The 14661-nt window shown below is 45.5% G+C and overlaps 1 protein-coding gene and 1 pseudogene across 1 annotated transcript; one reads left to right on the top strand and one right to left on the bottom strand.

The window, feature by feature from the left end:
- Window positions 1-241: 241 nt before the first annotated feature.
- LOC147963910 (uncharacterized) lies at window positions 242-10257 on the top strand (annotated as a pseudogene).
- A 3503-nt stretch (window positions 10258-13760) lies between these two features.
- On the bottom strand, window positions 13761-14361 carry LOC147963909 (uncharacterized). The gene has a single exon (XM_087528664.1). The coding sequence runs from the start codon at window positions 14206-14208 to the stop codon at window positions 13900-13902; it is 309 nt and encodes a 102-aa protein (XP_087384790.1). The 5' UTR covers window positions 14209-14361; the 3' UTR covers window positions 13761-13899.
- Between the last annotated feature and the right edge of the window lie 300 nt (window positions 14362-14661).

Raw genomic sequence — 14661 nt, 5'->3', positions numbered from 1 at the left:
GTTGGTCGTGCATCAAGATCCGTGTGACAGGCAGGGAAGGCGTTCGCCAGGGTTGGGCTCCTAGCGAACGTTCGCCAAATAGTACTTTCGTAAAAAAAATCGAAGTCCGAAGGGTTGTTGAAACTGACATTGTCCTGTTTTTAGTCGGACTTGGACTTGACTCCGACTCTGACCAGTGACCACGCTCTTATATACTCTGATTGGATCGAGAGAAGGGAGTTGCACCATCGATAACGAGCTGATGGCGGCGGCGGCGGCGGCGCTAGAAGACCGGAGCTGCGTGATCCTGGCCACGAACGACTACAGTAGCCACACGTACACGCTGCACCACATCGACGTGGCACCGTTCTTCTCCCACCCCGACCCAGACGATGAGGCCATGGACGACATCCCCCTGCCTCCCGCGTCCGCGCGCTTCGACAAGCCGGCATTCCCGGGGAACTGCTTCGTCAACTTCCACCTTCTCCGCGAAGGCGCCATCTATGGCGGCGGCGACGTCAAGGTCGTGTCCACCGACGGCAAGCGCCGTTCGTCATCTACGACGTCGCCTGCCGCGCCGTCCGTGGCGGACCGGTGATGCGTGCTCGCAAGGGCCGCCCGATCTCCGCCTCCGTCGGGGAAGGCCTCTTCGTCCTCGAACTCATACCCGACAAGGGCAAGGGCTGCTTCGAGGCCCTCCGGTACGATAGGCTCCAGGAGGACTGGTTCTGGCACAGCCTCCCACCACTAGTAGAAAAAGGGCCATTTGTCCCGGTTCATAAGGCCCATCTGTCCCGGTTGCGGAACCGAAACTAAAGGGTCGTTACTAATGCCCTTGGCCTTTAGTCCCGGTTCTTATACGAACCGGGACAGATTGGCCTCCACGTGGCCGCTGTGGCGAGCCCAGGCAGGAGGGCCTTTAGTCCCGGTTGATGGCACCAACCGGGGCCAATAGGCATCCACGCGTCAGCTCTTCAGGGGCTAGGGTTTTGTTTTTTTTTCTGAAAGGGGGGTGGATTTGGGGGTTTTGTATGGTTAATTAAGGTGTTTCATATATTGTGTTAGGTAGCTAATTAATTAATAGAGAGAAGTGTCCTCTTTTATCTCCGTGCTTGGTCGACGCTACGTACTATACGTATAGAGAAGCCCTCGACACGCTAGCTAGTAAGAAAATGAAGGAAACCATTAAGTACAGAAGTTCGTCATGCATACCGAGAGAAGTGATCGACCTCTCCTTCTCCGAGAGATTGGTCGAACAACAAGTTTTTGTATTATCTATCCGACGCTACTGGCTACATACATATACAATATGTAAGATCTGTTACAATCCCCTAGCATCTGAAATCAAGTTCCACATGGTATTCTCCGGCTTTATTGATGACGTGGTCAAGAAAGAATCCCGCTAATTCCTCTTAAATTGCTTTCATGCGATCTTCTGGTAGGAGTTCATTCCGCATCTCCCACGTCCAATTTGAAGAAGGGGTTAATACATATATAAGAACGAAACTCAACAGAAATGATGGTTTAATAAAATGAAATTGTAAATATTATTGCTTATGCACATCAAATTGTCTTTTAGAGTAGCCCCGCTTATCTTTGCAGGTCGCGTTGTAGATGAACTCGCACACGTAGTATCCACAGTAATCATTGCCTTATTCCTGCCACAAGCACTTTACGAGAAATAGAGATCAATCAAGCTGATAATGAAGCATTATAAATGGCATTGATGAAAGTAGATAGAATCAACGGGATCGAGATGCGCGGAACTAGCTAGCTAGTATTACTTGCTTTCGGGTATGTCCATCGCAGCTCCCCGGCAGTCCCGGAGCTTGTGCGGTGAATACTTTCCAAACCCTGCGAGACAAAGAAAACAATTACTTGATATCAGGAAATGAACAAAAAGTTGCCGATATGGTGCGATAATGATCGATTGAACTTACTTCTCGAGCATTTTAGTCATGTCCGCATAGGTCTCGGGAGATTTTCGTCTCGATTCTAAGACGGTTACTAGTCCCTGCTCAAGCTTAATCTCTGGAAGAATATAGTGGAAGCTGCGCACGCATGCATAACTCATCAATTACATTACTATAATCTCGCTCGAGTAATAAGGGGAACCGAATATGCACAAGACAGTAACACTCACTCGAAGTTGTAAGGAAAGAGTATTTTATATTTGTTTTGATTTATTATCAATGATTTGAGCAAGTTGGCCTCAGCATCATTGGCGTTCTTTTCAACCTCAAATTGATCTATGAGATTTGTGTTAATGAACCCAATATCATACATTTCTGCTTTTCTGCACTCAATGATCTTCAATCTGAATAATATAGTGAGGATAATCATATATACATGCAATGAAAGAGCTGAGCTATATATAGAGACTTAATGACAGAAGTAGTACTTACAGACAGTAGCAAGTGACCGTTAATTTATCAAGGGCCTTTTGATTCAACCACTGGAAGAACTCCTCAAATGGAACAGTCAACAAATCAATTCCAACGAGGTCATGCTCCTCTTTAACTCTCAGATACAAAGTATCCGTCCCCCAGACTCTCTGCAGGTTTTCATGTACCAATCATGGAATCTTCGCGTCATCGTTGTTAGAGATTTTTCATCTTTGACAAGAGGCTTCCCGTAATGGTATTGGTGTTCTTCCACCTCCAAGAAATCATAATGTACATCGCCGGGCAGGTGATCTTCAAGATTGCTATAACCGGGCACCATCCCCAGATCATTAGCGACGATATCGCTAGACACCTTGAACGGGGGGCATAATTGGTCCGCTTGTTCGTCGAGCTGGGAATTTTTTTCCCAACTCATCGTTCTGCTAACCTTCGATCACTGATAGTATTTCCTGACCGCTCCGCTTCGATATATACCTTTGCAGTAATGCGCTCATAGTTGTTTTTCAGCGGAGACTTTGGTACTTTCCTCAGGGCATCAATAGTGCGCTTTGCTTTCACCCGGTCTACCTTCTCCTCCGGAGGTGGATGTCTCTTTGCTTTCACCCCTTCAAAGAAGTTCTTCACTTCTTTCTCCACGATCTTCGCGTTTTCTTCCACGGTCCTCTCGTATGGTAACTTCTCTAGAGGCTTGAGAGGTGGACCGAATCTGTATTGCCTCTCGCCTCTGGCTGTACTGCTAGACGCCGGAGCAGACGGAACGGTTGCGGCTGTCTTCTTTCGTGCTTGCTTACGAGGCGGAGGAGAAGGACTACGACGCGCCGGAGCAGCCGGGGCGGCGGAGGGTCTCTTCCGCCCTTGCTGGCGAGGCGGAGAAGGAGGAGGCTGGTGGCTGCTCGGGCGCGCCGGCGCAGGCGGAGAAGGAGGCGGAGTGCCGCCACGCGCCGGAGAAGGAGGAGGCTGGTGGCTGCTCGGGTGTGCCGGCGCAGGCGGAGTGCCGCCACGCGCCGAAGAAGGAGGCTGAGTGCCCTGATCACTCGCCGGAGGAGGAGGCGGAGTGCCCTGGCTCGCTAGAGGAGGAGGAGGAGGAGGCGGAGGCGTCCAGTTCGGAAGGTTGATGAGCTCCTTCTGCCATAGGCATGGAGTCTTTAGACAAGAACCCAGCCGAGTCTCCCCGTCACCCGTAGGGTGGTCAAGCTGGATGTCCTCAAATCCTTCTGTGATTTCATCCACCATCACCCTAGCATATCTTTCTGGAAACGGCCGGCAATGAAAAGTTGCGCCAAGTTCAGGAGGTGCAACAGAGCCAACAATCGCCTTGACTTTCAATTCCATCCATTGCGTCATAAGGTGGCAATTCTGAGACTCTGTGATAGCATCCACGGGGTAGCTAGCAGGAGTCGTGAAGACAGGCTCCTGAAGCAGCTCCGTGGAAGCCACGCTGCTTCTCTGCTGAGATGGCGGGGTAGCTTCGGGTGTAGCAGCTTCGGCAGGTCGTGCGCTGCGGGCCTCGTCTCGTTCCTCTAGCACTTGTACCCTTGCGTGCAGTGCCTGTAGTTGGGTCAACTCATTTTTCTTCTTCCTCTCACGGCGTTTGTAACCGCTTGCGTTGGGAAATCCATCCTTCCATGAAAGGGAGCCTGGCGTGCCTCGTGTCCGTCCGGGGTGCTCAGGATTCTTGAGGGCCTCTGTGAGCTTGTCGTTCTCTCTGTCCGGAACGAACGTCCCTTGCGCCTTTTTGATATACTCCTGAAGCTTCTCGATGGGTGTGTTCAGTTGCTCGTTGGTCCAAACGCACTTCCCTGCTACAGGGTCCAATTTTCCCCCAACCCCGAAGAACCAAGTCCTGCAACGGTCTGGCCAGCGTCGCATCTCTGGTTCGATCCCTTTATCAATGAGGTCATTCTCAGCCTTGTCCCACAACGGCCAGGCTTTCAGGTAGCCACCTGACCCCGTGCGATGGTGATGCTTCTTCTTTGCAGCATTTTTCTTGTTTGTCGCTGACATCTTCGCTGCTCTCTCAGATTTCTTTTTGGTGATAAATGCGGGCCACTGATCTTTGATCTTCTCAAATCAGCCGATGATTTCTGGAGTCTTGTCTTGGACGACAAACGATGATTTCAGCTCATTCTTCCACCTCCTGAATAGCTTAGCCATCTTCTTAAGAGCATAAGCCTTGATCATTGGCTTTTTAACTGGATTCTCCGGATCCTCCTCTGGCGGGAAGGTGAAATTTTCCTGCAGCGCGGTCCAAAGATCAGCTTTCTGCCTATCGCTGACATAAGACACCTGAGATTCTTTGTCCTTAGGCTTCAACCATTGCTCGATGCTGATCGGGATCATGTCCCTAACTAGAACCCCGCACTGAGCATTAAATTTTTTCTTGGTCCGGAGGGGTTCAATTGGTTGGCCAGCGCGATCAATTTTGATGATCGTGTACCTTTCATCCGCACGCAACTTTCTCTTCGGGCCTCGTCTCGTTACCGAAGTGTTGCTCGATCCGGAGGGCTAGAAAAGAAGAAAAAGAAGAGAGTTAATATGTGTACATACAAAAACAATTAATGCATCAATTAGCTATAGTCAGCACATGCTTAATTAATTAATATATATACCTGACCGGACTCCGTTCGGTCACCGGAGCCGTCATCACGGTGTCATTCCCCCTCCATTCGGTCACCGGAGCCGTCATCACGGTGTCCTTCCTCCCCCATTGCTTGATCATCATCGTAGCCTGCTTCTTCATCCTATCTTTCCAGACCATCGGTGCATGTGTCGTTGAGAAACGACAAGACGACATCACTTCCATGTGCGATTATCTCCCCCAACACCGCTTCTTGTGCTTCGTCTCGGGGGTGAGGATCCATAGTTTCTGCAAATATTTACAACATGGCAATTATTATTCAAACATGACAGATGGATATATTAGTGGCAAACGTTGAACTAGCTAGCTAAGCACAATAAGGAATCATATTAGTGGCCTGGCCTCGACGCTTCTTTAGGGTTTGGGGTGGCCTCGACGACAATGCTCTTTTAACTTGGTAAATTTGGGTGGCCTCAAGAGAGTTTGTCGATCGGGTAGGGGCGCGGCGGGAGGGGGTGGGAGACCGACATCGTTTTTTCTAGGGTTTGGGTGTCCTCGAGAGTTTTGGTCGAGCGAGAGGGCCGGGGGGCCGGGTGCTCCCGTGGTATAAGTTATCACAGTCGAGAGGGGGTATATATATCGACCGCCCCTCATGTCGAAATTATCCGGGAGGGGGGCGGTTATATTGATAACGACGACATACATACATGTGAAAATAATGTTATCAGGGAGGGGGTATATCGACCCCCCCACCTCGTGTTGAAGTTATCGGGAGGGGGTATATCGACAACGACATGCTCGATAAAAAATAAGAAGACGAAGAAGAAATAAAAAAAAGGAGAAGAAGAAAGGAATAGAGGAGAAGATAGAAGAAAAAAGACAAGAAGAAAAAAGAGGAGAAGAAGAAAAAATAGACTATTTTTTCTTCTTCTCCTCTTCTTTTTCTTCTTTTTCCTCTTTTTATTTATTTCTCCTCTTCTTCTCCTTTCTTCCTCTTCTTATTTTCCTTTTCCCTCTCATTCTTTTTTTTCTTCTTCCTTTCCTAGCTAGATATATAAAACTTTTCTAAAAATGTAACGTTTGCATATATAAAACTTTTTCATCTTCTTCCTTCTTCCTTCTCTTCCTTCTTCCTAAATATATAAAACTTTTCTAAAAATAAAACTAACCTAAAATGTACTAAACCAGAGAACATATATAGATAAAACTTTTCTAAAAATCTAACTTTTGCATATATGAACATATATACACAGAGAACATATATATATATATATGTTTTATAAAAATGCAAAAAACAAATCATCATATATATGAACAAAAAATCTGGAAAAAAAACAGGACATATAATCATATATATACACACACATACATATAATCACACATATGCACATAATCTGAAAAAAAAATCATATATATGAAAAAAACAGAGAGGAAGGCCAGCGACCGGACTGAACGTGGCGGCAGCGTGTGGTCGATCGGGGCAGGCCGGGGGCGTGGAGCAGCGTCGGGGCAGGGGCTCGGGCCGGGGCGGCGCGTCGGGGCAGGGACACGGGCCGGGGCGGCGCGTCGGGGCAGGGCGACGGCGCAGGGCGACGACGATGAGGAGTGGGCGGCGACGAGGAGCGGGCGGCGACGGCGAGCACGGGCAGCCTGGCGGCGTCGGCGAGCACGGGCAGCAAGGGCGCGGGACGGCGACGGCGAGCACGGGCAGCCTGCCGGCATCGATGAGTTCGGCGTCGTCGAGGGACAAATGGTCGATGAAACTGAAATTTTCACAAGTCCTACTTATATACTCAGAGCATTGGTTCCGGTTCATAGCACAACCCGGGACCAATGCACCCTTTAGTCCCGGTTGGTGCCACCAACCGGAACCAAAGGCATCTTTTCGGCAGCCCAAAGGGCGGGAAGCGGTGGCCTTTGGTCCCGGTTGGTGGCACCAACCGGGACTAAAGGGGTGGCATTGGTTCCGGTTGGTGCCACGAACCGGAACCAATGCATCCCTTTAGTCCCGGTTTGTGCCACGAACCGGGACCAAATGCCTTGCACAACGAGGTGGTGGTGAGAGTTTAGTCCCACCTTGCTAGTCGAGAAGGGCGCGCAGTGGTTTACAAGCCCCACTGTCGCACCCCACTCAAGCTCCTCTCCATTGCAGGCTTACGGGTCTAATTATGACTGCTATGCCTGATGGGCCTACTGGGCCATCTGCGGGCCTAAATCCTGGCCCATTGATGGGTTTCTAGTCGTATTCAGGCCGTGGTGGCCCAGAAGGTAGCAATTTTTTTATTTTTTTTCCCATTTTTTGTTTTCTTTTTTGCTTTATTTTTTGTTTTGTTTCTACTTACAACAAAATACTTATTTATCTTATTTTATTTTGTTTCTAATTACTTATTTATTTTATTTTATGATAATTCTTTTTGCTATTAAAGTTTCTAACAAGAAAAGTTTTTTATGAAAATTCTTTTTGCTTTTAATGATTTTGAACAGAAAATACTTTAATAATTTTAGTTGCATCAATTTTATATAATTTTAGTTTCATAAATTTTAGAGGTTGCTTATAACGTTTTGAATAGAAATACTTTGATAATTTTAGTTTCATAAGTTTTATTTATGTTATTAAATTTTATTTTATTTTGTTTTGTTTTATTTTGTTTATACTTATATATTTTATTAAAGTCTATATTATTTTGTTTCAAATCACTTATTTATTTTATTTTATGATAATTCTTTTTACTGAAAGACCCTGAAATTCGTATATATTATGCATTTACTGATTATTTTGAGCTATAAGACCCTGAAATTGAAAAGCACTACAAATGAACTCTCAAAAGGTTGAAAGTTGGCATGGTATCATCATTTCACCCACATAGCATGTGCAAGAAAATAGAGGGGCTTACGGCAAAAACTGGATGCACTTCGTGTACAAAACGGATAATCTCTTTCGAAGTATCAGGGTTTCATACGGAAACTCGTCTGTTACAAAAGGATTTCGTTTTTTGAACTTATTTGAACTCCATACTTTTTCTGTGTTCAAAATGCATCATTCAAAGCCACATCATCAATTTTCAACCATTTCTAACTTCATTTGTTATTTTTCATGCATTTACTGATTATTTTGAGTTATAAGACCCTGAAATTGAAAAGCACTACAAATGAATTCTGAAAAGGTTGAAAGTTGGCATGGTATCATCATTTCACCCACATAGTATGTGCAAGAAAGTAGAGAGGCTTACGGCTAAAACTGGATGCACTTCGTGTATAAAATGCACCATTCAAAGCCACATCATCAATTTAGTACATATAACTCTCATGAATAGATAAGTGACCAAATTAATAGAAGTTCATCATCACATTAAAAACAAAGTACATACATAGTTCTTATTGAACAACATATAGCTCTCCAGAGCATCTAGCTAAAGCATACATTGAAACTATGTAAAACCTTTCAATGCAACAACAAATGCGATCATAATCACAACCAAGGTAAAAATTGATCCAACGGCATAATGATACCAAGCCTCGGTATGAATGGTATATTTTCTAATCTTTCTAATCTTCAACCGCATTGCATCCATCTTGATCTTGTGATCATCGACGACATCCGCAACATGCAACACCAATATCATCTTCTCCTCAATTTTTTTTTATTTTTTCCTTCAAGTAATTGTTTTCTTCTTCAACTAAATTTAACCTCTCGACAATAGGGTCGGTTGGAATTTCCGGTTCAACTACCTCCTATATAAATAAAATCTATGTCAACTTGATGGACATAATTGTCATAAACAATAAATGAACCAAATAGTTATAAAAGATTATATATATATATATATATATACCACATCTGAATCATAGCCAGGACAAGGGCCGACAGGGGCGGATGCCAAAACCATCGCACTATATAATAACAAGCAATAATGAAAATAAGAAAATTAGACAAGTATCTATCTAAGGTAAGAATTTTTTTTTCTTTCAGAAGAAGATAAGAGGCTCACCACGGTGGTGCAGGCGACGAGATCGGCGCGGGCGATCGACGGCGGTGAGACGGGGACGGGACGTGACGGACCACTAAACCTAGACAAATTTCGGGAAAAATGGAGCTTGGAGGTCGAGCTTCGAGAGGAGAAAGCTTAACTAGCGTGGCTTGGACATTTCATCAAACACCTCGTGTGCATAGGAGGTGAGCTAGAGCACCCAAATGTCCTCTCCTCGCCGGCCAGAAAAAACAGAGGACTGCGGAGTGCTCTGCTGCGGCGACGAGGTATATATAGGCAACTCATTTGTCCCGGTTCGTGGCTGGAACCGGGACTAAAGCCCAGCCTTCTGTCCCGGTTCGAGCCAAGAACCGGGACCAATGTTTGTGGGCCAAGAGCGAGGCCCATTGATCCCGGTTCATGCCTGGAATCGGGACAAATGGGTCCATACGAACCGGCACCAATGCCCACGAGGCCCCGGCCGGCCCCCTGGGCTCACGAACCGGGACCAATGCATTCATTGGTCCCGGTTCATGGAAGAACCGGGACTAATGGGCTGGCCAGACCCGAACGAAAGCCAATCTAGCATCCATGTAAGTTCTGTTATATCCAATACCACAAAAAAAAACATGGTGATGCACCCCTACAGTGATTGGTCTTCATTGTTACCTACAATGCATTTAAAAAAAATACTACCTCTATTAACTAATGTAAGACGTTTTGGCAGTTCAAGTGAACAGAGGTAGTACTACTAAAGATGTGACCATTGTAAGCAGATTCATTGAAAAAGGGGGCGTCACGGCGGCCGCCGGTGGCAGGATCTGGACGTACACGAAGAACGCGGGGACCTACTCGTTCGACACCAGGCGCTGCTCCTGGAGGAAGGAAGGCGACTGGGCGCTACCGTTCGTCGGAAAAGTCAAGCACGTCCCGGTGTGCGGCCGCGACAGACTGTCTTTCGGCTTCGCGTCCATCAGCAGCCCTCTCTGCGCCGTCGACCTCGCCACCGCGACCGCGGAGAGCCCGCCGGAGGTGCGCGGTGTCTGGGAGGAATTCAGGCTGCCTGGGGTTTGGCTGGGAGGCACCTCCTCCCTGGTGCACCTCGGGTCCGGCAAGATGTGCATCTTCAGGTTCTTCGGCACTGTCCCTAGTCCCCCTATTGACAGATCTGGGAAGAAGCCGGACCGTTTCGTCGTCATCATCCCCATCGAGGTAGGTCCCGGCGACGACAATGACAAAGAGATCAAGATGGTGAAGCACAGGTCCAAGCGTATCAAATTAGACAGACTTAATGGACACATAACATGGGTACTCTGATGTGTGTATCTGTTCGTCCACATTTAGTAACATGGACAGTTATGTTTGTTCCTAGGAAAAATGGAAAATACACGGTTGATATAAGAAGTTGTCGCGAAAGTTCAGTTTCATACATCAATTTAGAAACTCACCCTTGGGTATATGACGTTGCCACGCGACGCTGGCGTGGCATGCCACGTATGTGGGTGCCATGATGTAAATTTTGTTCATATAAATCATCCTGCTTCTCACCATGATACACATTTTGTTCATACAAATCATCATCTCCACTGTCTATGGCATAGTCACTATCACTGAATTTCTCATCGATGTCACTGTAGCTGTCTTCTGAATGTTCATTTCTCCATGTGTGTGCTTCTGAATGTTCTGCTCTCTAGTTGTCTCCTTTCCCGTTGCTCTCAAGCTTTCTTGGTGACACCATAACTCTTGGTACCAGCACATCATTGCAGCTCTGCTTCACAATCATGTTATCATGATCAAAGTGTCAGTTGCTTTGTGCTTTACGCTATGTGCTACATAGACCATCTTCAAAGCATCATCATCACCCTTGAGAGATCAGACTTTCAGAAACTATTTTTATTGGCAGACAGTAGTAAACTTTCCTTTCTGGTGATAACGAATAGCTGGGTTCCTCAAGAAAAGCATTTATCTATACTAATGACTATGCGTCGCACTCACAACAGCAAACCAATCAATCTTAGCATCGATTTAAGTTCTGTTAGCTCAAATACTGCAGAAAACCCCATGGCGACCCACAGTGAATTGGTCACCATTGTTACTTACAATTCATAATGTAAAAAAATGCTACAAAAGATGTGATCGTTGTAAGCAAATTCATTCGAAGAGATTCATTAAGAAAACAGGGCATTGTGGACCCCAAGACAGAACCACCTAACAACACACTACCCTAATCACACATGGACCAAAAATCTATTAGTACATCGCCAAATTCTTTACAAATTTTCAGAAACTGTTTTTGTTGGCAAACACCAGTACCTTTTCATTTCAGGTGATAATGGATAGCCAAGTTCAAGCATTTATCTATACTAATGACCATGCTTCATACTCACAACAGTTGAACCAATCAATCTAGCATCCATGTAAGTTCTATTATATCCAATACTACCACAAAAAAAACATGGTGATGCACCCCTACAGTGATTGGTCTTCATTGTTACTTACGATGCATTTAAAAAAAATACTACCTCTGTTCACTAATGTAAGACGTTTTGGCAGTTCAAGTGAACAGAGGTAGTACTACAAAAGATGTGACCATTGTAAGCAGATTCATTGAAAAAAGGGGCATTGTGAACCATGACACAGAACCACCCAACTACACAGTACACTGATCACACGATATGTAACAAATTTGTGCATTTTAGGGCCATTACAAGGATATTGAATAAAACCCTAAATCAAAAAACCTTAAACTGGATCGACTGAACTAACTGAACAGAGCTACAATCCAGATTCGCCATCTTCCAGACACATCAGACGCAAATGCCCAGCGACAACAATTACAACAGAGAGATCAAGATGGTGAAGCACAGGTCCAAGTGTATGAAGTTTGCCAAGCACAAGGGACACATAGTATGGGTACTCTGATGTTCGTCCACGATGTAGAAAAATATATCATCCTGGAAGAATACCCTTTTGTGTGACGATGTAACAGTTATGTTTGTTTCTGATAGCACACTCAGTAATGCCAGCAAAAAAGCATACAACAGAACATTTCTCAGTTACAACTGCTACTCATAAGTAACTTATTTCTCAGCAGGACACGCACATGACACATCTAAACTACAGTTCTGAACACAAAAAACAGTGCTGGTACAGGACTGCGAAACGCAAATTCAATCACTAAAACAGGAACTCCCTGGGGTCCGTGACATATCGTGTCAACGCTCAGGGCATTGCAGTGTAGGGAGAGGCCAGGTAGATCTACCGTTCCTTGTGGCCCATCCTGCCAGGGAAGTTCTTCTCAACACACCAAGAAGGGCTTCTAGCTGAATCCAAGAAAAAGGTATTTGCAGTTGTGGCTTTCATGAACATTTAACAACTGATTAACTCATGCAAATAAGTGTGTCCCCAGTAAGAATGATGTGTTAATAAGGCATGCTAAATAGGTATCAAAACTAATAGAGAGCATTCTGTACTACTATTTTTGTTTTCATTATGGCTAAGAACAGCAACCAAGAACAAACTGGTGGCTTGACTAGCAATTCCATAAGGTAACTGAAACCCTACGTGAGATGGCAGCCAATATTAGCCAACAATGTGAAGACATGGCAGTTAAAAAACTGTTTGTTACAGCAGCTATTTGTATGTATTCAAGGTCAAATGTCTTATCTATAGAGAATCAACCGATCTTAACACTTCAGAAAACACAGAAGCCCCCTTCTACATTTATATCAGACGGCATGTCTATTGTACAGAAATATATTTGGAAACATTAGAAGATACTTGCTGGTGTACATGTATCACGAGGACCACCCAAACAGCGCCACAATTAGGACTAGCTGGTGTATCACAACCAACCTCTTAAAAAATCTGGGAGCATGTTTTGCCACACCTAATAGGAAATGTCAGCTAAGTATGAGGGACTAATTAGGTGAACCCAAACCTGGCCTACATTAGGCTCTTGCAGTAAGAACAAAAAAAAATATGCATGTCCCTTAACCCAAACAACTGCCAGTTAGTCCTGAAAGTAGATCCAATTGAATGCAAAGTGCATACTGAACCTTTCATGATATATAACATTTCCTATTTTAACAACTGCTCTGTTAAGTTCATAGTATGCAGAGGGAAGACAATATAAGAAACTTACAATATAAGTACAAAACTACTGGAATAATCATACTCTGTAAGTTTAAAAATACATAGCCAATACCTCAGTGTATGCCAAAATGCAGAAAATAAAACATAATCCTGACTATATATCACTATGCTACATGTTGATAGGTTTGAAGCCTCTTACCCAAGCTAAGAACACCTTTGCAGCAGCAATGAAGTCTTCAGTCTTCACTCTTCACCCGCATAAACAAAAAGAAGTCTTCAGTCTTACCACCAGTGCAAGAATCAATATAGGCTGCACATTCATGGAGATTAAATCATTACATAAGAGAACTAATAAAAAACAATACAGAGATTGCAGAAGAGTGGAATATGTTAACAAACTTTGGCAACATAGACACATCAAACTAGTAGACACTGTAGAATCTGAAAACAGAAAGTCACTCAAATAAGAGAACAATTTAAGTCAAAAGCTTGTGCATATGTCAAAGCACCATTCATAACATGACAAGGACCAAATGATGACAAATCTAGATGGAAAACACAAAGGCTGGGACCAGCATTCGAATTCTAATACGCAAGACATGAGAAAAATATGGGAAATATTTTCTGAGTGTCAGCTAGAGAAGGGGAGAAGCAGATCTCAAGTCCAAGTATAATTCCTCGAAATATGTCACTGCATAGCTCCAGATTCCGATTCAGAATGACACCTTTCATCGATAAGAATCAAATTTGACATATTTTTCTACTGTATTTCTTTTCTTTCAGCAGCTCATTTCCTATAACCAATCCAACCAAATCTTGTCCAATGAATCGTTGGACAATGACATAAGAAGTATAATCCATGTACAATTGGTAGCTATCTAAACTCCTTCCGGAGCAAGTATCTGCCAGGCTTCAGTGCCGCACCGCCGGCAGGCCCGTTCTTCAAGGCCAGCTCCGCCGGCGCCGCTGCCGACTCCTCGCGCGGCTGCTGGAGCAGGGCCTGCTGCCACTCGGCGACCGCGGACTCGGCAACGAAGAGGTTGGTGATGTCCCTGAGCGGCACCCGCCTCCGCGCCCTCCCGAGCCGCTTCAGCTTGCAGCTCCTGACAGCCACGCCATGAGGACGGGCGACGGCGGCGGTCACCGGCGGCAGATTCTCCTTGTCGGCGCGGTCAACTGCCATCTCGGAGAAGAGAAGTGCTGCCTGCCGCTCTTGGAATCCGGCCGGCACGGTGCTGGCTAGGCCTAGGCGGCGAGGTGGCTGGGTTGGAGCTTGGGATGGGACTGGGAAGATCTCCCATGGGTACTTGTAGCGGCGGTAGGTAGGAGGGAACGAGAGGGAGGGGGATGAAAAGATTTGAGTTTTCGGCGGAGGATCTGCGTTTCCTGCCATTTTTGGTCGGAAGGCTCCAACAGCCGGCGAATCTTGAAAATTTTCGCGAAGTGTTTGGAGGAAATCGGGATTCGAGGCGGGGAAACTTTGGCGCGGGGCTAGGGCAGGGAGATTCGAACTTTTTTTCCCTGATTTCACACGGGCCAATCCTACAGTTGGCCCGGCCCACGTACGCGATTCGCGTGATGTTCCTTCGCTGCAGTTTCTTGCGGGTTCTTTTTTTCGTTTCTTCTGTGGTTTCTT

This window comes from Triticum urartu, chromosome 6A (assembly GCF_056163025.1).
Source record: "Triticum urartu cultivar PI428250 chromosome 6A, HENAU_Tu73, whole genome shotgun sequence".
NCBI lineage: Eukaryota > Viridiplantae > Streptophyta > Magnoliopsida > Poales > Poaceae > Triticum > Triticum urartu.
This window is presented reverse-complemented; position numbering and strand designations above follow the sequence as displayed.